The sequence below is a fragment of the Dermacentor variabilis genome, chromosome 6 (genome assembly GCF_050947875.1).
Source record: "Dermacentor variabilis isolate Ectoservices chromosome 6, ASM5094787v1, whole genome shotgun sequence".
NCBI classification, from domain to species: Eukaryota; Metazoa; Arthropoda; class Arachnida; order Ixodida; family Ixodidae; genus Dermacentor; species Dermacentor variabilis.
Window position 1 is genome coordinate 160,403,903 of NC_134573.1, and position 26,936 is coordinate 160,430,838.

The 26,936-nt window shown below is 48.2% G+C and overlaps 1 protein-coding gene across 4 annotated transcripts in view; it reads left to right on the plus strand.

Moving 5' to 3' along the window:
* LOC142585591 (protein FAM107B) overlaps window positions 1–26,936 on the plus strand; it is a 189,018-nt gene that overhangs the window by 44,632 nt on the left and 117,450 nt on the right. For 3 of the 4 annotated variants that reach the window (XM_075696470.1, XM_075696466.1, XM_075696467.1), the window contains exon 2: window positions 3,499–3,571. In XM_075696470.1, coding sequence (XP_075552585.1) covers window positions 3,506–3,571 — 66 coding nt within the window. In that variant the 5' untranslated portion in view covers window positions 3,499–3,505. Of the gene's footprint in view, window positions 1–3,498; window positions 3,572–9,783; window positions 9,873–26,936 lie in introns of those variants that run through there. The other variant, XM_075696468.1, reaches the window with a different exon arrangement.

Consider the following 26,936-nt stretch of genomic DNA (forward strand, 5'->3'; position numbering starts at 1 on the left):
CTCACGGGGGTAGAGGGTAAGGGGAAAATAAAGGACAGTGTTGAGGAGATATAGAGGGGACCTGACAGGTTCATTGGTCGCTTTATCAACTTACCCGTTTTCTCTTTTGTCGACGAAGAAAGCGCAAAAAAAAAAGTTAGGCTGGAATCGCGAAACATGAGCGGAGAAAGTCCCGAGAAGCAGATGTAAATTCGGTCCTGTTTCGACGTAGATTTTTCGCGACGATACAGAAATAGACCGCGGAGAGCGCCATTACTCTGCAGACATGGCCGATATGACGCGGTCCGTCGAGCAGACCTGGGGGAAATGCAAAGATGTTCGTCGAAGGACGCGCCTTCAGGGCCGATCTGGTGGGCGAGGCCTTGACGGGGCGACAAACGATCAAGGCGAAGGCCGTTGCATTAAGAGAACTTTGTCCCCCACTTACGAACGTCTGTCTGTCAGCCAAGCCTCCCCACGACCCTGTGCGCTGTCACGCAGAGAAAAGCGGAGAAAGAAAAGTAGAGAGAGAGAGAGAGAGAGAATATACCGCTGGCAGTTTCGCAAGCGTGATGGACAACCACAAGGGTGCCCTCACTCGGCTGTGGCGATGCAGATAACGCATTCAGTGGCGCGACATTCGTCTGTGGACAACGTCGTTTAAGTCAGTGGCTCTTTGCTTCTGCTCCGTTGGCTGCACTCCTTACTCGCATTCTTTTTTCGTCGTGTTCTCCTCTTCTTGGCGTCGCAGCGACCTCCAGGAAACAAGATGCGCCTGGGCAGTTCCGAGCTTATAGGGAACGACAGTACGAATGCGTGTGCTTTGACACACTGTGTCCCTCGATGCCTGCCATTCGTTTGACGGAATAACAAGGAGGACTAATTTATTTTTCTTACTGCCGTGGTGCCACATATTTGAATTCTGACTGAATGACTGACTGACTGATAAATAGTTTAATTATCTGATTGATTGATTGATTGATTGATTGATTGATTGATTGATTGATTGATTGATTGATTGATTGATTTTAGTGGCCCGAGTAACACAGGCTATGAGAGACGCCGTACTGAAGAAAACGCCCATCCGGAACAGCGCAATAAAGCAAGCAAGCCAGGTACAGTCATTTTGAAGTTTTTCTTCTAGCGCAAAGAACACGAGGACGCAGAAGAGAAAAACAGACACAGACAGGCGCTAACTTCCGTTGTTGGAAGTTAGCGCCTGTATGTGTCTGTTTCTTTCTCTTCTGCGTGGTCGTGTTTTTTGCGCTACAAGAAAAGCTTCAAAATGTTACACCAAGAAGCCCAAATATCTACATTGAAGGCACTGTCAAATTGGCAGCAGCGGCAGCTCGGGACGAGCATCGTATTATGCAATACCCCGTACTTGAAGGGCTTCAAAACCATTTTCATAGCCTGGGGTTCTTTAACCTGCACCTAAGTCTAAATAACGCTGTGCGAGCGGAAGGAAAAGGAGGCGTTTATTGTTCGGTGTTTAATTTTTCTAGCACTCTTTTCTGCAAGTTTGGTAAAATTAGACTCGCGTCGCCTATCTCCATGCAAAAAAATATCAGTTGGGGACTTTTCGGTGCGCCCTACAACTGCTCCGCTGAAAGCTCTGCGTTTAAGTTGATGCTTTAGAAGTTATCCGATTAATGCTTGATGCCCAGGTAGTCTCATCACAAATAGCCTGAGCTGCGCGAGAGGGCACTGAACACTACTGCGCCAGCTCGCGATATATATATATATATATATATATATATATATATATATATATATATATATATATATATATATATATATAGCTTATTTCACGCCACAGCTAAGCCAAGGTATGTTCGAGTTCCAAATCGGAGAAAAGCAGCTATGTTCACAGACAACGTTCTAGGCAGCTTTGCTTAGTGGCCCGAATTGGAACGCACCCTAAAAAAAAAAAAAAAAAAAGAAATGAAATGAAGTGCGCTGCTGTGTTCACCGGCGGATTGGCTGAGGCCCGCTTTAGCTTACAGTTTGTTACACTGTTTTTAACAAGACAGGGCACGTAGGCATCCCTGTGTGCGCTGCTGCTTTACGTTCCGTCGAGCCTGTAATTAGGAGCTTGCGGATCCACGCGTGGAGGCAGCGCGTGTAGCATCCGCTGCGCCAGAAGAGAGAACAAGAACGAAAAGAAGTTATAGGTATTAATGCCTTCTTTTCTGCGTGGCACATGTAATCTCATGCAACCTACTTTGCATAGTGCACAGAGCATGGTCAGGGGTGCACACGCGCACGCGCCCTGAAGAAAGAAGAAAAAAAACTGGGCCATCTTGTTGGCGCGTTTCCGGTTCGCTGCGTCTTGGCGCGCGCTCGGCGACTTATTATACCGCATATCTTCAAACACCCCTGGTTCCTTCCCAAGGATGCTCGCGTGCTTGGGACGCTTAGCGTTGTTCCGCGGCTCGACCTAGCCTTTGTTTCTTCTACATTCTTGCAGGCGAATCTCCGTTCTTGTTTCGGAGGAGTCGATGTGAAAATCTTGACCTGCGTTTGAAACGCCCCATTCTCTGTATGCGCTTGGGTGAAGCGTGATAAAAGCCAGTGGGCGGCTCACTGCCTGGAATCGCCTCGGCAGGCGCATTCGGTAACCTAATGTTAGCGGGATGTGCAGATAGACTAGCAAGTTGAGCTGTCGCACAATCGTTACGTGGTGACACCGGAGATGTGGAACGCTTCGCCTGTGCTCTGCGCGTTTGTTTGCCACTCGCCGTGTCCCGTCTTTCGCGCTGTTTCGGTCAAAGATGTCAGCATCGTCTCGATTTGCCCGCCGTTCCAAGAGCGAGAAATGCGTTGGCCTACAAAAGAAGGGTCTTCCACACGGGAGCTACCAAGACTGAAGGGACCGCAATAATCATGAAAAGCGTTCTGCGTTTGTTGTTTGTGTCCCTCAGACACACCGAATTAATGTACGGTCGGTGAAACAACTGTACTAACGACAGGGTGAGATGTGCTCAGGCGGAACAATTACCGACCAAGCACGCCAGGCAAACACAGCCTGCTACAACACCAGAACCATCGTTGAAACACACTGATGTTCTTTGGTTTGTGCCGCGCTATGAGTGTGGGTCTTGCTACAATCGGGAACATTCGCATTATCATCATCATTTGACGTCACTCGTACGATGTAATTGTGACTCGCTCCGTACCATACTCACTCCGTGACAGAGATACTCACTGATGATGATACTTGCCAATTTATGACTTGTGAAATGTGGCCGTGAGACGAAGCTGGCTATCACAAGGAATTGTTATAAGACGCTTTCTAAACTTTTCTAATTAGGTTGCGATTTACAACTGCTCGATTTTCCAACTGGTACGGCTGAACCAGCTGTGTTTGGATTCATTGATTTATAGGGAAATACTGAGCGTAGGAACTATGTCGGCGCCCAAGAGAATACTTATATGCTGTAGCCAAAGAGCTCGTGTGGTTCAGTACTTGTTTTGTTCTGCCTTTTCATCGCGGTTTTCTTTTGTTCTTCCACGCAGGTGCACCATGACCTTGGTGCACAGAGGCTACGTCCAAGTGCTGCCGGCCGGCACGTCGACAACCAAACTCCAGGTGCGTGCCATTTTGCATTTCCTAGCACCTCCCATCAGATAAACATACTTTCTGTGCGCTCGCATTAGCGAAACGTGATCCCTGTACGGGACCCTCACTTATACGCGAACACGCTCCGCACAATTGGTTTAGGATATGGCGGACGCTTGACGTTCGTTAGTATGTGGACGTAGTCATCACTGCACATTGTTCCAACGTGTGGATAATTTTGAACTTGATTGTTACCTTTGAAAGTCTCTGAGACAGCGACTAAACAATTTGGCATACGGTTTTCTAACTCCCCAACCCCCTTTTTTTACTATAACAAGTATGTTTATGTAATAAAGCGCGGCTGACGCTTCACTTACGGAATTACAAAAATACAGCTGTTTGAAATAGTTTGATGAGCGTGTTACGTTCATGGAAAACGAACTGTGTTTTTTGCTGGTGTAAGTGCTGTTAAAAGCGTATTGGTTGTCTAAGCAACACTAAACTTCGTGAAAGATGTATTCATTTGCAATTGCATGATCTCTGAAAATTTGGACAAAGGCTCCCTCGCGTCATTGTGGTTGCTCTACAACAATACAGTTAAAAGCGACGGAAAGAAAATTGCGTAGACATCCGAGCTCGCGAACGCGTTATTACTGTGCTGCATTGTTTATTGGTTCATGCGGATTACGCTAAGGCGGCAACTTCTGACGAGAGAACTGCTGAATGAATGGATTCACTGACTCTAGAATGATATATGATGCGAGCATCTATCTATAACCTTCGTTAAGTGCTGCAGCGCAAGCCCTGTGCGAGCTTATCTTAGAACGTTCGCGGGAACATCTCGTATCTGGGCCGTTGCTCGTGTACAACTTAAACGAAATCTATGCAGCAGTTTCTTAAGTGAAAAACAAAAACAAAAAAGGACATTCTTATAACGCTAAGTTTCCCACGTTCAGTACGCTGGTTACTATACGAAACGAAGCTCGCCCTGTGGCTTCTCGTGACCTCATCACCCTAGCCCGGCGTATTGCGGCGCCGGTCCTGCATAGCGAACGCGACCGGTCTGTGTATGCATATAAGGGAAGCACGAGCACGCGCAGCGAGGCCGCCGCAGAGCTCTTCATCGGTGACCGCACCGTGGCAGGCAGTTCAGCGACCCGAGCTTCAAACTCGTTCGCGAAATTGGCTTCCGTCGGCGCACTGGTGCGTGTAGGAGAAGCCGTCACCGCGCGGCCGCAGTTCAACTCTGACGTCGCTGGCGTGCTCGGCGTTCTTCACGTTTTTAAAGTCCGTTGCCCTCTCCCTAGTGTTTTCTTCTGCTTTCTTTCTCGTTTTCTCTGGTCACCTTTTTTTAACATGCGAGAATAGATGACTGCAATTCAGTGAAATAAATGGATTTCCTGGTTTCGGCAGTTCTGCCGGACTATTCTTTACTAAAGTTTCTTCTTCTTCTTCTTCTTCCTGGTTTCGCACTTCGACAGCACACAAGAAGACAAAGTTGACCGATAGACGATATTGCGAGATGCAGGGGGATGGGAACCTCCGTCGTAGAACATTCTTCGTATTTGCGGCAATGAAGGAAAAATTTGAGGATGTCAAAGAAAGTTTGCTTCAGAACCTAGCTTCAATACATTCGAAAGAGCCTAAGAAGGAATCTCTCTTGTAAACTACCTGTTTGCATGCGTGTTTCACGCAAACTTAATTTGCTGAACTGATTACGTCACGAATTGCATGGTTCTTCGCTTATTTATAATTTGTGATCGTACGAAGTTTCAGTTTATGGTGTGCCTGAGAGCGGAGGCGTTTACGCGACAGTCTTATATGCGTTCCACAAAACAAACGTGCTCTAGTAAACTTCACCACAATGCAGCAATGTATCGCGGTAAAATAACTTAGCACGTGAAAATTAAAAAAAAGAACAAAATGCGGATCTGACGCAAATCTTGAAATCTACGGGAAGCAAAGCTTAAGTAAAGCGGTAAATAAATGTTTTACGCCTAACGACGATGCATATTTTGTTTACTTTCATCCTATGCAAGGTGACATCTCTTGGAATGTTTATGTTCATCCAGCACAAAGCAGGATGTCGGAACGAAATGTTTTTTCGTTTTGAGTTTAGTTTCATTCCACCGAAAAAAGTTGCGTTCGTGTTCTGCTCCGGTACGAAAACAGAAATGATTCCTAACGGTTCATGACAGTTTTTGTTTGCATGCAGAAATTTTCGAAGCAGAGTAACGATAAAAACATAGTATTTATTGTTCTGAACAATTGAATTACGAAATCTGATATCATACTCAGTGCCTTGAGTCAAGGCACTTAGCATGATCTCAGAAGCAGCCCGTCATCGAGTGTACTCTCCCAAATGAGCTACCGCTGTTCCGATAAAATGAACTTAAACGAACGATAAAACTTCGGTAACAAAGCGTTTCACCCGTAGAAAACGAAGTGATAAGCTCTTCAGCGCACAAGCCCTGACTTTTGCTACGATGCTGATCTGCTAGTGCACCGTGCGGCACGCTTAGATTAGTGGAGCGCTCGACCGGCTATCGCTCGCGCTATCCCTGTCTGAGATACGCGCTAATGCGGAGCCGTGAGATAAGCGCTTATGCTGACGTTGCCTGACCTCGGTTGTTTCGGATTGCCGACTTTCCCGTTGAACCGAAAACCGATAAAAAATGCTTTGGTTACGCTCCCAAACAAAATAATAAATAACGTTTCGGTTACGTTCTTATTCCAGTCAAAAATATCTTTTTTTCGTTTTCGTTGTCGTTCCGTTCCGACACGCTGACACCAAGGTCGCAACTTTATTGTCATACGATCAATGTTTAAGCACTGCATCGTTACCTGCAAACAGAGGCCTTAGGAGAGCACCTGATATCATGATAAACCGGGCGACGCGGAATCTCCAGGTCACCAAAGGAGCAGCAGGATGATCAAAGCTGGAACGGGCGTAGTCCGTGGGTTGGGGCCTCGGCGAGCCTCCAACCCACGGGTCAGACCGTGTTCCATCTTTGTTGTCTCCGTTTCCCCTTTGTTTTAAGGGATAATAAATAATGACATTTGTTTACATTTCGTACGTTTACACTTTGTACTTGCTCAAATTTTCACTTCGCTCCACCGCAATACACTGCGTATGCTTCACCGTATTACACAACTGTATTGCGGAGGGCCTTAATGGATCGCATATATTTTTGTTGGCTTTTGAAACTGAATTACGAGTGAGTGAGTGAGTGAGTGAGTGAGTGAGTGAGTGAGTGAGTGAGTGAGTGAGTGAGTGAGTGAGTGAGTGAGTGAGTGAGTGAGTGAGCGGCGAGTGAGTGAGTGACTGAGCGAGTGCACGAGTACGAGGGACACTGGGAGTCTTCTGAAGAACCAGAAAACCTTCACAACGTAGGCACCGAAGGCACCCTGCATCAGGAGAATTTGTTGTTGCTCCTTGCATATTGATTGAACGTCACGCACCAAACAATGCGCCTGCCTGTTTGCATGCAAAAGTGGACCTCACAAGACAGCCACCGCAGATGCCCTGAACGCCCCCGTGCGCTCACACAATGATGTTTCGCCCCGCATCAAGGAAGCGGACGGCGGCGATTCGCAAGGGTGAAGGCGAGAACGCATGCGTCTGGTTTCCTCTACAATCCGCCAGACGACGCCACTTCCCTACCGTATTTTGAGCGCTAGCTCACGCTTGCATGTCCAGGGCCTGCTTTATCCTATGACCAGCTCACCGCGGCGGAAAACGTGAGGAAGGGCTTTAGCTCGAAAAACACGGAGTTTCAACGTTCGAGCTCTATGCTCCGCGCACTCTGCGTCGCGATACCCGACTTTGATTGGGCTAGGACTTTTACTATCGGGAATCAAGAGCGTTCCTGGTTTATTTCCCATGTGGTATTCAAGTGTGACCTTCAAGAGAAGGCGTAAATCACTTGTACTGCTCTTATCAGAACGCAAACACCAAAGGTTGCATGCTACATGTAAGGCGTACCTGAAGTTGGTGCAAAAGGATAAAAAAGAAAGAAAATAAATTACATTTACGCACGAAAAAGAACACGAAGAAGAACGCTCGTCTCCTTTATCTGCGCGGTTCTCGTTTTTGGCGTTCAGTTGCTTTAATTGAAAGGACGTCCTGAGGGATATTCTTCATAGACACGAGAAACCAATCCGACTGATGGCGGTGTCTTTCATGGAATTTAATCATGAAGCAATACTTGAAGAATGCCTAATGTGAACGGAGAGATTAGGAGTGCAATATTCGCATTCCCGATTCGCCGTCAACTGATGAGTGGTCTCAGCGGAGGCTGTACCGATAACAATAGGGACACACAGACAACGAACTTCATTTGATCCTGAGGAGCTACTGTTAGGACCCCCCTAATGGGAGGCCGTTGTAACCGCTGGCCGCGCCCACGTAGAAGAGTTTTTTTTTTTTTCAATGCTATCTTCCAAGCGGCTTTTCGTACCCAAAACTATCTTGTACGCCTTTCGCGTTCTTTTGTACTCTCTTTGTGTTCTTTTTTTTATTAATTTTCATTTCATTTTATTGCAGAACCCTCAAGGCCCGGAAGCTAAGGGCGTTAGAGAGGGGGTGGGTACAATGCAAAAATAGAAGCAGATACAGAAGTAAAGAGTGCAAGTTTTTAAACAAAAGTAGTGGTGCTATTACGCATGTGGACGATGTATCATCCACCAAATTTGGCTTCCCAATTGATAAAACTCTCCTGCCGGCCCCTTGCTTGCTTCTGTGTTTCTTTCCTCCTTCCTTTCTTTCTCTTCTTTTAAAGCGAATAGCTTTCTTTGCCTCTTTCACCCGGTTTCGAGGTTGGCGGCAGTCGGAAGTCGGCGTGCCGTGGTCATAGGTCGGCGATGGCTGATGTTCGGTGCCTGGACTTGCGGCGATGGAATGCGCAGGGAGGCTAGGAAAAGCGACGAGGGAAAGGGTGCGTGTTCTCGGGCAAGTGAACTGCGGGGAGAGACGTAAGGAAGGGGTGGGGGAGGGGAATGGAGCATTGACTAAAACCCCTTAAACTTCGTAAAGTAGCGACACTCTCCTCCTCCGCCTTTACTCCTCCTTGTTTCTCCTCTCTTTCACGCTCCCTCCTCGACCGTGGCGCCACCTACACTGCTCCAGCGTAGCAAAGGCGCCAACATGCGCTCCTCGCCACTTCGTAGACGCATGGTAGACGCTTCTCGAGAAAAAAATGGCGCTGAAGCAAGGCGCGAGGACCCAAGTGATACTATTAGGCCAATAGCGACATAGCGACACGGCGGCGGCCTCGGCCAGAGCGCGCGAGGAAGAGGCGGCATTTTCCAAAGCGTGGCACAACTTTACGAAGTTTAAGGGGTTTTAACATTGACGCCTCGTCCGCTCGCTCGCTCGCTCCTTCGTTTGGTCGCTTACATTGACAATCATCATCGACGATTTCTCCATAATTCATTATTTCTTTTTTTATTGGCGCGATAATGGCAACATTCGAGGTGCACTTCTCTCAATCACTCACTCAATCAATCAATCAATCAATCTATCCATCAATCAATAAAACGAGCAACCAACAGCTGCCAGAAAGCTCCATAAATGATCGCACGCTTTGAATATATTGAACTCAGTATTTTGCGTTGTCTTGTATGTAACCGCAGTATGTGACACCGTTCCCTTTGCCCTGCCGAATGTGGGGCTCCAGGCACGTGGACAACGGAAAGTCGTTCTGGAAGCGTGTGTGCTCCAACAAAAACAATTTGTCCTTCCGGGCACCGTCGGTGCGGCAGGTTTGCTCGGCTCGTACGACGGCAATGTTTGCGAAGCGGCGAGTGAGTGGCGGCGTCCCGATAAGCAGCCTACACGGGCGCACTCTACCCTCCACCAGATGGCGTATCTTCTACGAAAGCTGCCTAGATTTGCTATATAAGCTCAAAAAGAAAAGGGGGGGGGGGGCGAGCTTCTAGAGTAACTCTAGAGCCGCCTGGTGTTCCTGTGTATGCTAGCTCTCACATAATGGCATAGGCTACCCTTTACCGCAACTTTGCCGCGTTGGGATTGTTTGAGTTGAGAAAAGAAAAAAGAACGAGAAGATAAAGCGAAGGACATTGTTCCCGTTTTAGATGCGCCGGAAGATTAGGCAAAATGCGAAAGAAAAAGAAGAAAAGCGCGTTCCGCAAGAGCGCGCCATCTCGACGGACACCTCGTACACCTCCGCTGATAAGCAGATAAGTTTGCGTGCTTTGAGACCCGGGCTGTCACACGTAGAACCCGGCTTATACCGGCGGCCGAGCGGTCAAGCCAGCGAAGATGGAACAACTTCGCCGCAGTCTCGTGGAGGAGTTCGTCGAACGCACTGTGAGTTTGTTGACGTCTCCTGCAGGGGTTTAATTGTGATAGATTTGGACTGAGTATTCGTTACTCGGTTCGTATTATGCTCGAGAATTCGATGTTCGAAACTTTACAATATTATTACGTTTATGTAATATGTTGTACATATTAATGTACGAACCTGTTCTGAGGTATAAAGCGTTTACGAGGTGGCAGCCTTCTCGGCCGGTTGCTTTGCATACCCATTACCGAGGTAAATATACATCACGTCTCTACAGCATTTCTATTGTAGAAAATTGTGCGCTGTAAAGCGAAAGGGCGTGTTGTTCATGTGATTAAATGCTTACTTATCCATAACAAGGAGCATTTCGTTATCGTAGCAGCTTGCAGTGACGTAGTACCTAAAAGGCAACATGGTTCGAATTTACGACATACCTGCCGTGCGGTTCCTGTTTTGCTCTATATATAGCTTCTTGATGTTCCGTCATCTTAGGACAGGTCCCCCGTCTTAATTCTGGCACGCTCGGAAAATATTGCGACACTTTCGCAATCTTCGGCGGTGTTCTCGTTACAACATTCAAATCGAAAAAAAAAAATAAAACAAAGAAATTCGCAGACTCACTTCACTCCCTTAATCATTTGCCTACACGCCGAGATAAGTCAGTGGCTACGGCATTGCGCTGTTGAGCAAGATTGTAGCGAGTTCGATCCCGACCGCAATGGCCGCATTTTGAGGAGGGGAGAATGCCAAAAAAAAAAGCAAGAACAAAAGAATAAAAAGATCAGGCTTGTGTAGTTACATTTAGTTACACTCTGGAGAACTTCAGGTGCTCCTCATTAATCCTGTGTCCCCCACTACGGCGTATACCTGCAGTAATAAGATCGTGGTTTTGGTAAGTAATGCCTCAGAACTTTATTAATTTATTTAATTCACTTACCGCAAACAGTGGTTGTGCGAACGGCGCCGGCCGCGACTGTCCATCCCCAGGTCCGATGGCGAGTGCCTACCTGCAATTGGTGCGTTTACCAGCACGCAAACGAAAACGTTGTGCTTTGTGATCAAGCGTACGTGCCAGGCAGTGCGCGAGGACCGCTGTCGCCGAGACACCGACGCGTCCGGTGAAAAATACACCGCCTTTTCTCATCCGGAACCCGTTCACACACACACACACACACATATATATATATATATATATATATATATATATATATATATATATATATATATATATATATATATATAGTAGGACTACATAGTGGGGCAGATACAGACTGCAATTTCTTTCGCTTGTATGGTCTGACAAGATCTTGGACATAATATGTTTTTAACATTACTATATATTAGCCTTACCTGCAGTGTGACTGGCCATACTGTCTGTTCTGTCATTGTTCTACTTTAGTTTTTGTGATCTTTCATCTTGCTCTTTCTTTGCTATCTTCCATTTCTATTCTTCTGCCTCCTCGCCTCTGAAGAGTAGGCAGGCGTTCTGCCCCTTCCGGTGGCAGTTGCCAACCTTCTCCTTACTATCATTTTCCTCTCTATCAAGTGTATGTGTGTTTTCACAACAAATTATTATTATTATTATTATTATTATTATTATTATTATTATTATTATTATTCACAAAGTTTCAGTTCGTGTTACTTTCTCCAAGTGCACAAGAACAATGCGGTGGGGTTTGTGAAACGATATTGGAACTGAACCGCAGAACTGGGTTATCTTGGAGTTATACGCTGCAAGCGATAATTAAGAGGTTCAATAAAATACGGCGGCACACAAAATGACATACCGCGGCTCGCTGTTACTTAAGGATGCGCGAGTAGGCTTAGAAAAAAAATCTTGAACTTTCGATATCATTTTGTTCCGCAAACTTTTGCACCCTACTACAAATTCCAAAATGAAACGGCGCTTACATTAGCGTTTCTTTTTTTTTTTTGCATGCAAAAGACGTCATCATCACTGCAAATACTTCGAAATACTCTTTTGCATGGGCCAAAATTCAACGAAGTAGAAGACAGATATTTTTTAAACAGGAAAGTCAACGATAACAGCCTGAGTGACACTCTACATGGAGCAAGGAAGAGAAGGGACAAACACCTTGGTGATAGGTGACGATGGGGAGTAAAAAAGAATTTACATGGCATTTGCCAAGTTTTGATTTCCAGTATTCTGATATTGCAATCAACAGCACGTACTACGATGATAATGACGATGTGTAGCTCTACTATTTGAAACGGGTGAACAGCTGTACAGCGTTCTAGCCGTTACAATATATGCAGATAAACAAACAGATGAAGTTAGGCACAGTCCCAGTGGAGTCATTGCAGGCTAAGTGGATACACATATGTAACGGCCCGCAAAGCTTGTACCTACCAGGCCCCGTGACAGAGCGCCGTTTTCACTACTGTACAGCAAGTATGCTCTGCCTCAATACAGTGTGTATGTTTCACCGTCGAATACTGCTGTATTGCGGTGAAGCTGACTAAAAAGCTACTATAATTCTTTTTGTTGTCTTAATTAGGGCAATTGCGACAGGCTCCACTAGTGTTAGTTTTGTCTGAAGGCAAAATAACCATCTTGGGCCATGTAATCAGATAATTCTTGCCCAACGCGATCGTTCAAAGAGGCGCATTCAAAATATAAAAAATACGGTCGGGTGTGTGTTTCTTCGTCGCAAGATGTTAGGCCATAAACCTTCTTTGTGGATAGGCGTTGCTGTTTTTGCGAATTATCGTCGAAATCTAGCTTCACCTACGGGCTATGCCTGTGCCTACCTTCTGCAGAGTTCGTTTTAGCAGATAGCATCTCTTTCGTAAAACTTGTATACGGCGTCCCCTTGTCGCACTGTTATCGCTTGAGCCTGTTCGGGGCTAAGAACTTGAGGACAACGTTGTCAATAACGTAACTGAAATGCGTAAGTCTTTCGCCAGTGTTGGCACCTGAAGAGCTCATTGTTCCGTACTGATTAAGCGCGACAGTCGGAAGATAATACCCGCTTTGAAGGAGGAAGAGATTTCAATGAAGAGAAAGGAGGAGAGGTTGGCCTGGAGAGGGTGTCTCTAGCCTGCTACTCTTCAATGGGGAAAGGGGAAGTGGGAAATACAGGGAAAGGTAGGTGGCAGGTGATTATGTGATGGTACAATGAGCTACTATATACACGTTGTCCAGTACGCGGATGCGCGCTGTAGACACAATACACGCAAGAGTAATCTTGTCGACACAAAAAGTTATCGCGCAAACGCATTTCGCACTGTCTGCACGTCTCACAGGTTCTAGAAGCGATCGTCTAAACCAGTCTCACGTAGAAAGTTCAAGAGTGACATTATGGCACGTTGGGCATGGTCAACTCTTCTCCGCGTGCCTAAAATCTTTTCTTCCGAAAAGGGGCGGGAGTCCAAATAGTCAACACTAGACTTAAGTGTTCTTCGCTCGGCCGCGTATTGAGGGCACACACAAAGTACGTGAGCTATTGTCTCAGGAGTGTGACAGACTCTACTGTCAGGGTCCCGTGCTTGTCCAGTCTTGTAAAGGTATCGGTGAGTGTACGCCACATCGAGCCGTAATCCATGGATGAGTGTTTCCTGGCCTCTACGCAACCGAAGTGGAAGCCGGAATCGTAAACCAGCGTCAAGTCTTTGGAGGCGCTCTTGCGGATGTTCGGGGTTGTCCCATTGTCGCGCCATAGAAGTTTTGATGAAGTTATGGAGCAAGGCTCTGTTCTATCACCCACCCTTTTCAATATTGCTATGATGAAATTACCTGACAAACTCAACGCAATACCAGGAGTCAGGCATGCAATATACGCCGATGACATCACTATCTGGACCACCACTGGTTCCGGAGGAGAGAAACAAGACGCCCTTCAACAAGCGACCGACGTCGTCCAGCAATATGCAAAAACAAGTGGTCTCCGGTGCTCCCCCGAGAAGTCAGAACTGTTAGTCGTTCGACAGAAGTCACGAAGAAAACTCAATGAACTACCCCACATCGCACTCACCCTCGACGGAAAAGAAATACCCACAGTAAACCGCGTCCGCATTCTCGGACTCCACATACAACAGGACGGCGGAGGCGCATACACCATCCAATGTCTCAAGCAGACCACCTTCCAAATCATGCGAATGGTCAGCCGTATCACCACCAAACAATACGGACTGAAAGAAGACGATATAATACAGTTCGTCCAGGCCCTGATAATCAGCCGCATTGCCTACGCTGCCCCGTACTTGCTCCTCACTCCCAAGGAGATAGATCAATTAGACGTACTTCTTCGGAAAGCCTACAAGCAAGCGCTTGGCCTACCACCGGGAACAGCGACACTCAAGCTTGAAGCCCTAGGAGTCCATAATACTATAAGAGAAATTATAGACGCCCACCTCACAAGTCAGCGAGAACGACTAGCCCTCACGCCAACCGGAAGAACAGTCCTAGAGCGCCTAGGCTACCCCACACACGGCAAAGGCCACGAACAAGCAATTCATCTGGCCCCCAACTTCCGGGAGCACATTAAGGTAGCCCCTATCCCCAGAAGCATGCACCCGGAACATCATGCCGATCGTCGCCAAGCTCGCGCAAAAACTCTACAGACAAAATATGGCAGTCTCCCCACCACACTATACAGATGCCGCGCGCAGTACTCCCAAAAAGCAGCCATGACAGCCAGCGTTGTCGACTATAACCTACAAGAGGTGGTCTCGATGACGGTCCGCACTGCCAGCGCCCTCGTAGCGGAAGAGACAGCCATCGCCTTGGCCATCACCTTTAGTCTGACCAACGAGTGCGTCACAATTATTACTGACTCCCAGGCAGCTTAACGTAGCTACGCGAGAGGCAGAATATCTTCAATCGCCCATCGACTCCTCAAACAAGCCTCCCAATTCCCGAACGTTGAAATAGTGTGGACTCCAGGACACAATTCCCTCCGTGGAAATCAGCGTGCGCACGCTGTAGCCCGAGCTCATGCCTCCCTGGCGCCACAAGAGAGGTATACGGCCACATCCATGGAGCCGGTTGTTAGGAATGGCCTGCCGAGGTGGCAACGTGCAAGTTATTTCAGCCCGCTGCACGTGTTTCGATCCACCCGCGGTGGGGGCGCCCTTCAGAGAACCAGCGAGGACAGCGCTGGACAACTTACTTCAGAGAACTGCGCACAACCGGCAGCCACGCGGCAAGGGTCAGCTCAGGAGAGTTCTCGAGGGGAGGTAATTGGCGGAACCTCCCCATGCGCTTTTTGAGACACCAGACAATGGACCGCGGCGGAGGCCACTGTGCGAGGTCCGCTCTGGAATTTAGAGGCGCCGGCTGGGATCGGGCGTGACCACCTGTCTACGGGGACGCAGGACAATGAACACCACGACGACTGCGCTGCAAAGGTCGTCTGCCCGCGGAGGGAGCACTGAAACCTGTGTGTGCGTGTGTGTGTTTGTAAAACGTCCCGCAAAGAGGCGGCCTGTATACGATGCCGTCGAACGTTTTGCCTCAGCAAGAAATCTAGGGAACACGAAGTGGATATAGCCAGCTGTTATATCAGAGTGTGCTTGTCGTCGTGCTCTGTGCTCGTCAATGTACTCGTGAGCTGTGTGCTCGTTTGCTGTATGCTTCGTCTTGCGGGCTCCATTTGGGAGTCACGCTAGACTGTGTACATGTATCCCATGTTCAAATGTAAATACTGTAAATAAATCCTGTTCGCCTAGTCCTGTCGCCCCAAGTTCCTCCGATCGTCCTACAAGCCCGACTCTAAATCTAACAAATGGTGGCAGCAGCGAGATCGACCGACAACTCCTACAACTGGTAACAGCGGTGGGATCGTCCGCCAAACCCTACACCGTACCTTTACTATACAACGCCATACTACAACACCACAGATTGAACAGACGACAATACCCACCTCCACACAAGACCCTCTCACTTGTAGACGCTGTAACATGGCGACAACTACAAACCAACACATACCCCCATTTAAGCCGACTACACGCAATACACCCTACACTATATTCATACAAATGTCCCCTTTCTAATGATTACGCCTCCCTATATCACACTACATGGGCGTGCCCCAACGTGAATGCGGCCCCGCAAATACCCAACCCCACACCCGAGCAGCGGGAGGCCGTGCTGACTAGTTCGGACCCTCGTAACCAGCAGCAACTGGTGCGGCGAGCCCGGGAGCCAGCAAGAGCCGCAGGAGCCCTGGACTAAGAGTGCCTCCCGCACAAGCAGAAAGACACCTGCTTGTCCTTTCTTTCTTTAATAAATGTTTCTCCTCCTCCTCCTCCTTGTTGCAGTATGCAGCAGAGTGCTTCTCGAACTCCTGTCAACTAAGCTGCTGCAGACGGCGATCTGTGTCCTATCTTGGACCGTTGTGCGATCACATTTCAGGTACCGTATAAGCTGCCGCGGAAGAGGCCTGCATCACAGAACCATCTGCAAAAACATATTTGGTATATCCATGCACGTAAGCAATGTAGGATAATGCGAAATGCTTGAGCCCACCAGTAACCAGCATTCTCGACTTCCTCGTTATTCCGGGGATTGAGAATCTCACCGTTGGCTTTGCCATCGTCCAGAGTGGAAATTCTGGTATGTCATGCGGTGCGAAGCCCTACACAGCACGGCTTCTGAGTAGGCGGCGACAGGCCGTGTGCTTGTGACGTTCGTCAGTGGATGATTCTTGCTTTGAAACATTGCTGTCGCCTACGGACACCGAAGTATAGTGTGAGGCGTTTGCAGATGTCAGAAGACGTGCGCTTTCCTTCGTTTGTTTGTTTGTTTCTCTTTCTCTCGCTGCTAAGGTGCGATATATAAACCTGATTACGTTTTCTAAACTTACATACTTTTAGAATTTTGACGTTTCTTACATGAATGTCAATTTCAATTACATCAGCACTTTTTTTTTTGAACGATGATATACACAAGAGCGGCTTGCCGGGCAAAATTAGCACTCGTAACATGACGGTGGCTAAATCAGAGGAAAGACGCAACACAATAAGACGTACACGAGACACACGATGGACCTACAGTTGACTTTATAAAGTAATTGCGCGCGTACGCTTTTACTCGGCTTGTGGACGTCGTTTTCTTTTCTTTTCTCTTTTTTTTTTTCAAGAGATAGAAAAGGAAAATTGAGCTTTAGGTTAGAGGACTCAAGAGGCTTGTGTACCGCTTCGCACACAAGCAGCTTGGCTTCCAGCAGAGCCCAAGTACACTTGGGGTTCTTGAATGTACGAAAGCCGCCTGCCTCGTACTTCCGGTGGAACTGTGGTTCAGCGTGGTTCCACCGCACTGAACCACAGGACGACGAGGGATCGTTTCTGTGCTGCCTAGTTATGCAGCCCATATAGTTCTATGCAGCTATACAGAAGACAAGCGCGCGTCCGATCTAAACCCGGCGGCACTGACAAACGAAGCGAAGAGGAATGCGCGCCGAAAATGGCACTCCTCGGCTAATGGCGAAGCGCGACCGAGGAATGTGCCGTCCGTCGCTCCCTCTGCGCACTGGGGGCGGGAAGGAGGGGGGGGGGCACGCGGTTATCGGGAAGTGGTGGGAAGGGGGAGGAATTGAGTCAATTAAGGCGGAGGTGCTGGACGGGGGGTGTGAGAGAGATATAGATAGAGAGAGAGGCCCCGTTTTATTTGATTGGGTCGTACACGCGAAGCCGATGTCCCTGGGATTGCAAAGGGGGCCCGCAGGGTCCCCTGTGATCGCCCAAGGAACTTGTCGCGCGCGCGCGCCAAGCTTGCAGCCATGCGAGCCAAGGACACGCCGCTGTGCTTGCCGACTTGTCGCAGTTTGGCTCGAGCGACCTTGCACCGCTTTCGCGCGACGTGGCCGTTCTCTTATGAGAGAGAAAGAGAGAGAGAGAGAGAGCGGGTGTTAACGTTCGTTTGCACGGTATAGGTATGCCCCGCTGCCGCTGCTGCTTCAAGGAGCTGGATGGAAAGGCGATGGGAAAGGCGGCGTGCGGCCGAGACTCACCGGAGCCGAACTGCCAGGGTTGCGATCGGTTGCCGTATAAGGCAGCTCGCCGAGGTAGACACGGTGTACGTACAACGCGCCTTGGTGTGTCGAGCAAACTGGAACTGCGTGCATTGATGTACACGAGTACGTATGCGTGCTTCCGGTTACGCGCACGCGGTATAGGTGCGGGCGAGCGCCCCAATCTATACGTGTGCCAGTCAGTTGTTTGTAGGTTCATTTCGTCCTCCGAAAACACCGTTCGGTTATTCTACTTTAGCATACTTAAATTTATGTGCAAAAGATTACAAAAAAAAGAAAACACACAGGACACTTAGCGCGAACTTTTGCCATGACTTTAGCCCGTATTTATTTTTCTAATATGAGGCGAGGCGCCAGTGCCTCGCCTCCTTGCTTATTCATTTCACTCAAAAAGCTATGAAAACTACGCCGGAACATAGAAGCTACATGTCTCATGCTCTTGTGATGTATTCGGAATCAATCAATTTTTACGTCTCAAAGCAACTGGAGGGCTTTTAATAAAATATGAGTCACGTGGGTGTTCTCTAAAGCAGGCGCGACGCCTTCTGCCCTCTTCGTAACGCGGCCGCCGAGGCCGTGATTACAACCCGCAATCTTCCGCTCAGCAGCAAAAACTCGTAAACACCCCGAGTCGCAAGCGGCGGGTCATGTGAGACACCTTTCCGGTCGGTACATAAACGTGCGCGATCATCGCGCGGCGCAAATCGGTCAACTCCAAGCCAAAAATAAAAACATAGCGTCGCAATGATATACGTGCAACGTGGCTGCCGCTTTACTGCAAATCAGAAACGCCTAATCCCTATGATTCACTCCTAACCAGCAATTCCGACACTGTAGTTGTTGCCGCCCCTCCCTCTCCGCGGCTGGCCGAACGCACAAAGAAAAAGCGCAACGCGAATTCCGCACAGTATGTATAATATTCACAATCAGTCGCGCGGCTCCTGCAGTTCTTATAAGCGCTCTGTGTGTATACACGCGCGTTGTGCGGTGCTGCTGCGGCTTAGCCTTGTCGACCTTGTGTGCCAACGCCAAGGTCGGTGGTCCCGGCCATTGTTGATTGGCGCCGAGTGCTCCTGGTTAGGCTGTCCGCTGCCAGATGCATACCGCGGAACGAACGGCGCGCCTCGAGCGCGTGTAGTTATTACGCCGTGCGCGTGGTTAAGCGAGTCTCACCGGAATGACTGCACCGCCTGCGCTCGGGGGGGTCAGGTGTAGTTTCTTCGTCGTTTAATGGGGAAGGAACTTTCGATCGATTTGAGCTGGTGTTGCGCGATGATTAACAATGGGATGCAGAAGAAGTCGTTTGACTAGTCTTGGCACTCGCTGAAGGCCACGTTGAGGAGGGAGCACAGTGACACACGCGAAACAAGACGCACGTGCGACACCGCTAGGCGCTGAATCGCGAGCGTTTTGTTGGGCGGACACGAGGAAAGAAACGCGCAAGACAGAACAGAAAATTAAACGCGAGCAAGATGAAGACATATAGTGAAAGAATGAGCGAGAATGTGCTCGTGAGTTCGATTGCGCACTTATGACAGGCTAGTAATTAAGTCTCGAAACGCGTATTTTGAACAATGGTGTCCGCGGCTGGTCTGAGCTCTACACATATCTTTGAGCCTGATCTTGCCAAAGTGTCGTATGTACCGTATGTGGAGAAATTAGCTGCGCAGTTTCCGCTGTTTGCTCCCAGCACTGCCGCACCGGTCACTTGTCTCTTCAGCGCCGTTCACCTGTTGCCTTTTTAAAAGTGCGGAATGAATATCTCGCCAAGCGTGCAGCAGCTTTTGCTTCCTCGCGAGTCGTGACCGGTGGCGCCTCCCAGCAGACAAACGTGGTAAAGGAAATACGTCACGCAGAGTTCCGGCCCACTTCGCCGATTTCGGCGGAACATCTTTTTCTGCTCCACGGACTGACTCCCGCTCTGAATCCCCTCCGACTCTCTCATTGGAACACCTTACTCCCGCCCTCACTCTACCATTGGAACAAACTTGCTCCGAAACGAGCAGAAAAACTTGCTCCGACTCCGCCATTGGAATTCAACATTAGACTGATGTACTTTCTCAAACAGTCATGTTAGACTGATATAAATACTGTAAATAAACCCAATTCCTCGTTCTCGATGAGAAGCAATCCTTCCCTTCATCAACGTCCTCAGCGTGGATAAGTTGGACGACGGCATGGGCCAGCTACCTTCTAATTCATGCCCGACTCCAATCTTGACAACGGATCACGAGCGATGGGATTGAACCCCCAATCATAACAATATGATCATGAGAACGAAATTTACAGAAGACTACAAATGGGTTGGAGCGCATTCGGCAGATCCTGACTGGAAGCTTACCATTATCATTGAAAAGGAAGATGTACGATCAATGCATTCTGCCAGTGCTAGCATATGGGGAAGAAACTTCGAGACTGACAAAGAAGCTAGAAAACAAGTTAAGGTCCGTGCAAAGAGCGATGGAACGAAGAATGGTAGGCGTAACGTTAAGATACAGGAAAGAGCGGTGTGGATCACAGAGCAAACAGGGATATGCGATATTCTAATTGACATTAAGAGAAAGAAATGGAGCTCGGCAGGTCATGTAATGCGCAGGTAAGATAACTGGTGGACCATCAGGGTTACAGAATGTGTGCCAAAAGAAGGGAAGCGCAGTCGAGGTCGGCAGAATTCTAGGTGAGGTGATGAAATCAAGAAATTCGTAGGCGCTAGTTAGAATCGGTTGGCGCAGGACAGGGGTAATTGGAGATCGTAGGGAGAAGCCTTCGTCCTGCAGTGGACATAGAATAGGCTGATGATTATGATGATGATTATGATGATGATGATGACGACGACGTGTACCTTAGGGAACGACGGCCTGCATTTACTGCGTGTCAGAATAGAGGACCCGTAAGGTTGTAGTGAACACTCACCGACAGAAGGAAAGATACGAAGTGCAGTAATGTAGCAGCGATCTACGGCACTATGCGTTAGTGGCAACGGGCACACGAGGTGCAAAAAATAGCTTCAGACACGTTAAGCAAATGAGAAATAGAAAATTTTGCCTCCTGCACGATCAGTGATAGGGACATTACCTGCGTTGAAATAACAAGAAACAGGACTGTCGTCACAACATGCAGTAAATAAGGGAAAAGAAAAACTAAGAAGTAAAGAAACTCTACACATCTAATTATTATGCATGTCACTTTGCTTTCCCTTTTATTATTACATCCGTCTGCACACTTACACTGTTTGCATTACAGGCCCTTACAGGTTTTCAATTTAACATAATACGCTCTCGACGCATGGTTCATCTATAAGGTTTTGTTAAATGCACGGGCTTAGGCATCATTCGAGACTTTTTTTTTCTCCTATACCACCCGCCAATTTCGTAGTCTATCGCCACATGCACCATTTAGCTTCCCCCCCCCCCTTTCCGCCCATCCCCTCATTTGGAACAGACAAGTACTTCTGTTATAGCTATTTCCAGTCACAGTAGCACCTCGATGTGCGCGATTTCGTAGAATATGCCACATATTTCCGTTAATAATGGGCTCGTTACGTATACCCGACATGTATACGGGCACAACATTCGTTGCGCTCCACCAGCTCCTTCCCTGCACTTTCGTTATTTCCTTCCGACAGGAACAAGCAGCAATAAGAGAGATCGCTCGCGGCAGCGTAGTAAGAGAAACCATTAGGGCCGCCATTTCAAATCTATTCGACGGCTGAACGGCGAAATGCGAGCGCCTCCGCGCGCGTTCGGCGCGCGTGTGCGTATCGCAATCTCCTGCGGAGCACGTGTGTTCCTCGAGGCGGCAGTGTCGGTTCGAAATGTGTGTCGCCGACTTCTCTCTCTTTTTTTTTTTCTTCTTCGTCTTCTTCCATCCGTCTCGTGGGCTGTCCGCATGCGTATACTCATCTCTCCTCCACCGTCTCCCCCCGCTACGCCACCTCCTCGCCCGTCGAGTCCGCGTGCTCAGAAAACAAAGTCCTCCTAATTCAAACGGGCCGACCGCGATTCCAGTTGCTTTCGCGCATGCGATTGCGACTCCTCCATCGCGGTCGCTGCCACGCGAATCATTTCGACAGGGCGAGAGAGGCGCGAGGAAGAGGCAGCGGTTGTTGTTGTTGTTGTTGGGCTTTCTTTTTCTTTCTTTTTTTTACCGGGCGACAAAGCGAGGGCCTCGCGACGTAATCTGAATGATGTCGGAAGCGCGAGCACGAGCGGTTCTGATTGTATACGAGCACATCTTGTGCATGGACCCCGCACGGCGCTCTGGCGGGAGGTGTGCGCAGAGGAGTCGATAAGACGAGAGCTAAGATGCGAAAATCGGTGCCCCGAAGCTGTCGTGGTGGTGACCTTTTAAGATTGAAAATTGCGGACCCGAAGAAGTGAAGGGGCGATCGTGCGAGGCGCGATTGGTGGACTCTTCCTGCGTTTTGCCCCTTAACATCAGTTCGAGTCTTCACGCTTTGATCGCTCTTGCGGGTCATGTGACTCCGTAAAGAGGTCACAACGTTTGTCAGCGCTGATGTGGTTCGTAGTTGACGGGTAAGTAAGCATTTTCTTCGAGTGATCGAAATTATGCTGTAATCAATGTTGTATCGTTCAGTGACGTTATAGTCAAGCGTTTTATCTGTATTGTTTGCCACGTAATTTCGGTATTTCTGTGTACTGTATTATTGTATCCTTATTTTGGGGGGTGCGGGTACTGCAGCCAAGCGCTTTACACCATAGTATTTTTTTTCTCTTCATTTCTTTTTTCTTTCTTTCTACTGCTACAGCCACAACTTTCTGCTCAGTGAGCGTGTTTGCCCTGTACCGGCGGTTAAATCTGGTTTCATCCTATCAGTGACCTCCTCGCCAGGGTATCCGCTGATATCAGCTCAACCGTTTTTATTCTATGTCTTAATCACTGGCATGTCCATACGAAACCGAAGATCTGCCGCGCGTTCAGTGGGGCGAACCCGTGGGCTGGAACGCATCACCATCGCAGTACGCCTGGGCCCAGCGCGTTCCACGAAACGCAATCACCAGCAGGGAGTCTAATTACCGTCCTCCTTTCGTGCACTTACACGCACCGTGGCACATCACCGTATAGATTCGCTCACAGTCGTCCAATAACGCCGTATCCGACAGAGCGTTCACGCAACGCTTAGCTTATTTCAGTCTCTCTATATAGTTGGCCGTTTACTCGATTGTCAGCGGCGCCATGTTTTCACAAACGGTTCTTCGAAGGAACCTATCTGGTGCTTTATCGTATGGCGCGCCTTATTGAGGCGTCCTCTCCGTCTACCGTACCAATCAGCATGTTCCTACTGTGCGAGAATCACCGCATACGGTCGTTCTTTATTCTATGGTACTACTATGGGCTTGTCTTTCACCATTGTTCGTGCCCTCACTGAATAATAACGAGTGGCAATAGCCGAGGGGTGTTACAGGCATATTTTTACCGCAACCTGTAGCTTTTATTCTTCTTATTTTTTCCTGGGTGATAGATGCACTACACGTACGTTTATTACAGAGCTCAGGGCGGAAGATACATGTCGGTATATATACTTATCGATGGCGAGGCGTACCTCATCGCTATAGGTGCTCTATATAGGCGTGCTTCAAGATATATCGGCACACCGTGGCGTTACGAGGAAAGACGCGCAGTTGCTTCGGCTCGGCGGTGCTGTACACCTGACACCGTTCGCGCTGTTTCTCGCGCGCGCGCGAACCACGCCCGTTCTGTCGTCATTACGCGCGGTGAGTGCGCGCTGATGGCCGCCTTCCGCTCTCCCGTTGACCGCGCGCCGCGCTATGTGCTGCTGGGTCGTCGTGGTGCGGTGCCTTTGCGTTACGCCACGTGACATACCGCGTAAACGACGTTGACACGCTGAGTTACGCAATGCGAGAGTTGTTCGCCAGCTGTCCTATAGCTATATCTTAAAGAAAGACCTGCAGCGTACTCCGATGAAGCTTATAGCGTCCCATCTGTGTGCTCTCATTAAAGAAAAGACAAAAAAAAAAAATAGAGGGAGTCTGACGAAACTTTTACTTGTTTGCTTGCTTTATTTTTCTTTGCTGGTTCGTTAACTGAAATTAAATTCTGAAACTTTACCTGCCGATACCACGATACGAACCCGCCTTGGTTGCTTAGTGGCTATGGTGCTGCGGGCTGCTGCGCACGAGGGCGCGGGATCGAATCCCGGCCACGGCGGCCGCAATTCGATGGGGACGAAATGCGAAAACGCCCGTGTACTTAGATTTAGGTGCACGTTAAAGAAACCCCAGGTGGTCCAAATTTTTTCTCATAATCAGAAAGTGGTTTGGGCACGTAAAACCCCATAATTTAATTTTAATTTAGCCACGATACTATTGTGAGGCACGCCGTAGTGGGTTGCTCCGGCTTAATATTCTCGCGTAGTAGTGACGGTGTATGATAGAGCGGCAGATTTGTGAACTACGAAACTTTTGTTGGGCGAACTTGTGCCCACAAACGCAAGTTACACTTACAGCACAGTGATAGCGGTGAACACGGTCGGCGATCGTCGAAATCTGATCTGCGGGTCAAGCGCGTCGGCTTTCGATAGCATTCGAGAAACTTCCGACACATGCAGGCGCGTCCTGCGCTGGGCGATAACATTTGTTAGAGGTTGAAACGCAATTACCCGTGTCAATATTGACCGTCTGGGGTTCTTTAACCGGCACCTGAATCTAAATGCATAAGTTGTTTATTATTCATTTCTCTTTTTCCTTTTTTTTTCTTTCTTTACGTTCCTCCCTGATCAAATTGCGGCATCCGCTGTCGGAATTGAGCCCTCGACCTCGAGCTCAAAGCGCAGCGCCATAGAGACGGGGCTACGGCGACGGGTGCTTGCTTGTTTTTTCGCTCATTCGTCTTGTGTCGGTCGGCCGGTCGGTCGTTCGTCCGTCTCTCCGTCTTTCTTTAAAAGCGAAGCTTTCTGTGCCTACTTCATCCGGTTTCGCATGTCGTGTCTGTGTCCGCGCACGGTTTATATAGAACCGAATGTTGTGCGACCTATAGTAACACTAGTAGTCGCACCCCTGTTCAGGTAATTGAATCAGTAAACCATGGCGTAAAACCTTAATGTGATGTCCGGTTATAGGTACCTCTAAAGCACACATACATATTAAGGGAGTAGCGCTTGGTATTAAAGGGCTTGTTTGATTTTTATTAAATTTCTTGAGATATTTGGCTTATGAGTTTTGAGCAATCGGATAAGTACCACTGCATTACTTGTGGTGTGTGCGTACCATTAGTATACGTGCCATAAATAATGCACGATAGTGCATGTTGCATAAGAAGAAAACGGACACAATTGTACATGTCGCATATAGTTCTATAGCATCTAATTAACCCCTTCACGAATGCTTCGCAATTTTATAACGCTACATCCTCCAGTTTCCTGACCAAAGTGTGACGAACGAAAGCGCTCTGTCTATTTCTCAGCTTCCTATAACTGCTGTTCGCAGCAAAGCTTCTGTTGATCTGCTGTCGACGGCCGAAGGAAGGCCTAATGGAACCAAAGTGAAACTGATATGCATCTCTGACTGAGCTACACAGGCGACGCATTTTTGGCTTTTGGTGAAGGCAAAGCGTTTCGAGAACAGCTCTAGGGTTGGAGGGGGGGGGGCGGAAGGGGTGCATTATGTTCAGATACGCCGAAGTCGTGCTTTCCGACGGCCAAAAAGGAGGAAGCGCATCACACACCTTTGCTGGCGAGGCTCTGTTCTGTGTCCTGAAATCCCGAAACATCCGCTGAAGGTCGTGCAATGTGCTTGTTTGGAAGAAAAACGCAAAATAATTGGGACTATTTTTTTTTTATGCGTTGGCTTTAGGAGTGTCAAAGTGGAAAAGTGTATGCGTGTGAAGTGTGTGGGAAGCCGGCCACGTGGTAGAGGTAGAGGTAGGTCAGGTAATAAAGGTATATATATATATATATATATTTGGAGAGGCAGGACTTGTGTCAAGTGAGCTTCGGAACACTTTGCAGTGTAGTGAACGCGGTTGAAATCATGGATCCGCATTAAATCGCCACTGACCTTTTTTTAAACAATAATATTTGGCCCTACTGCTGTTTACAAACAGAGGCCCTGTGCGGCTTTCGGTATATGTAGTCAAGTAAAATTTATTTATTTAAGCTTTTATTTGAAAACGTAAGAAGGAACGGTGGAAGAGACTTGGCAGGCGTTGAACCAACTAGATAACGTGCTTTCTTTTTCTTTTCTTTTTCTCTCTTTCTTGTTTTTCCGACAAGGTAAATTGATAGGACATGCGATCGGAACTTTGATGGGGCAACAGGCTCGCTGCTACCACGGTGTCGCTAGAGCCGGATGCCTCGATTTGTGCTAAAGGTGTCGCCACGATAAAGGCTGGATGCCCGGACCACGTGAGCTATCACTCCGCATCGAACAAGGCTTTTGGTGCACGTTCGATCCCGGGCCTGGCTGCGATGGGCGAGTCATTGTGTAGTCGTCATCGTGGTGTTGTTGCTTTCGTATACTTGTGGTTGTTTTTCCGGCTGCCCACGTCTTACAGTGTACTGAAGGTACAATGTAAGTTGGTGATTGTTTTTCTTCCCTCTTCGTCTTGCCTCTGAACATTTTATTTTTCTCCACCCAGTGAGTGAGGACACTTATTTCGAGTGCTCTAATCTCCTGCGTATGAGTTAAGATTAAAAAGACACAAAGTAAATCCACTTATAGTCAGAGCGAATACCCTCTGAAAGCTCCACAACGAGTTTTCAGAGGGTTTTACAGAAACGAGAGAGAGAGAGAGAGAGAGAGCATTGTTTGTGAGCGGCAGTCACATGCATGCGCACGACATCGTTTCACCAGGTAAAAAAGAAAAAAGAAGAGTGCGCTGAACCAGTAGCACTGCCTTTCTCTGTTTTGCTTCCATCATCCTTCGTTTGCGTGGAAAGTCGGTAGCAACACTTGCCAGTACGCTAAGGCGTGAGAACGGAAAGTTGGTAGCTGTGCAAGAAGAAAACAAGAAAAAAGGAGAGAGAAAACGCAAATGACCATTAACGGCATCCAACCCCTCATTTCTTATTTTTTATTCTCCTTCCTTTTCAATTACGTTGTTGTTCGGGGGCGTAAT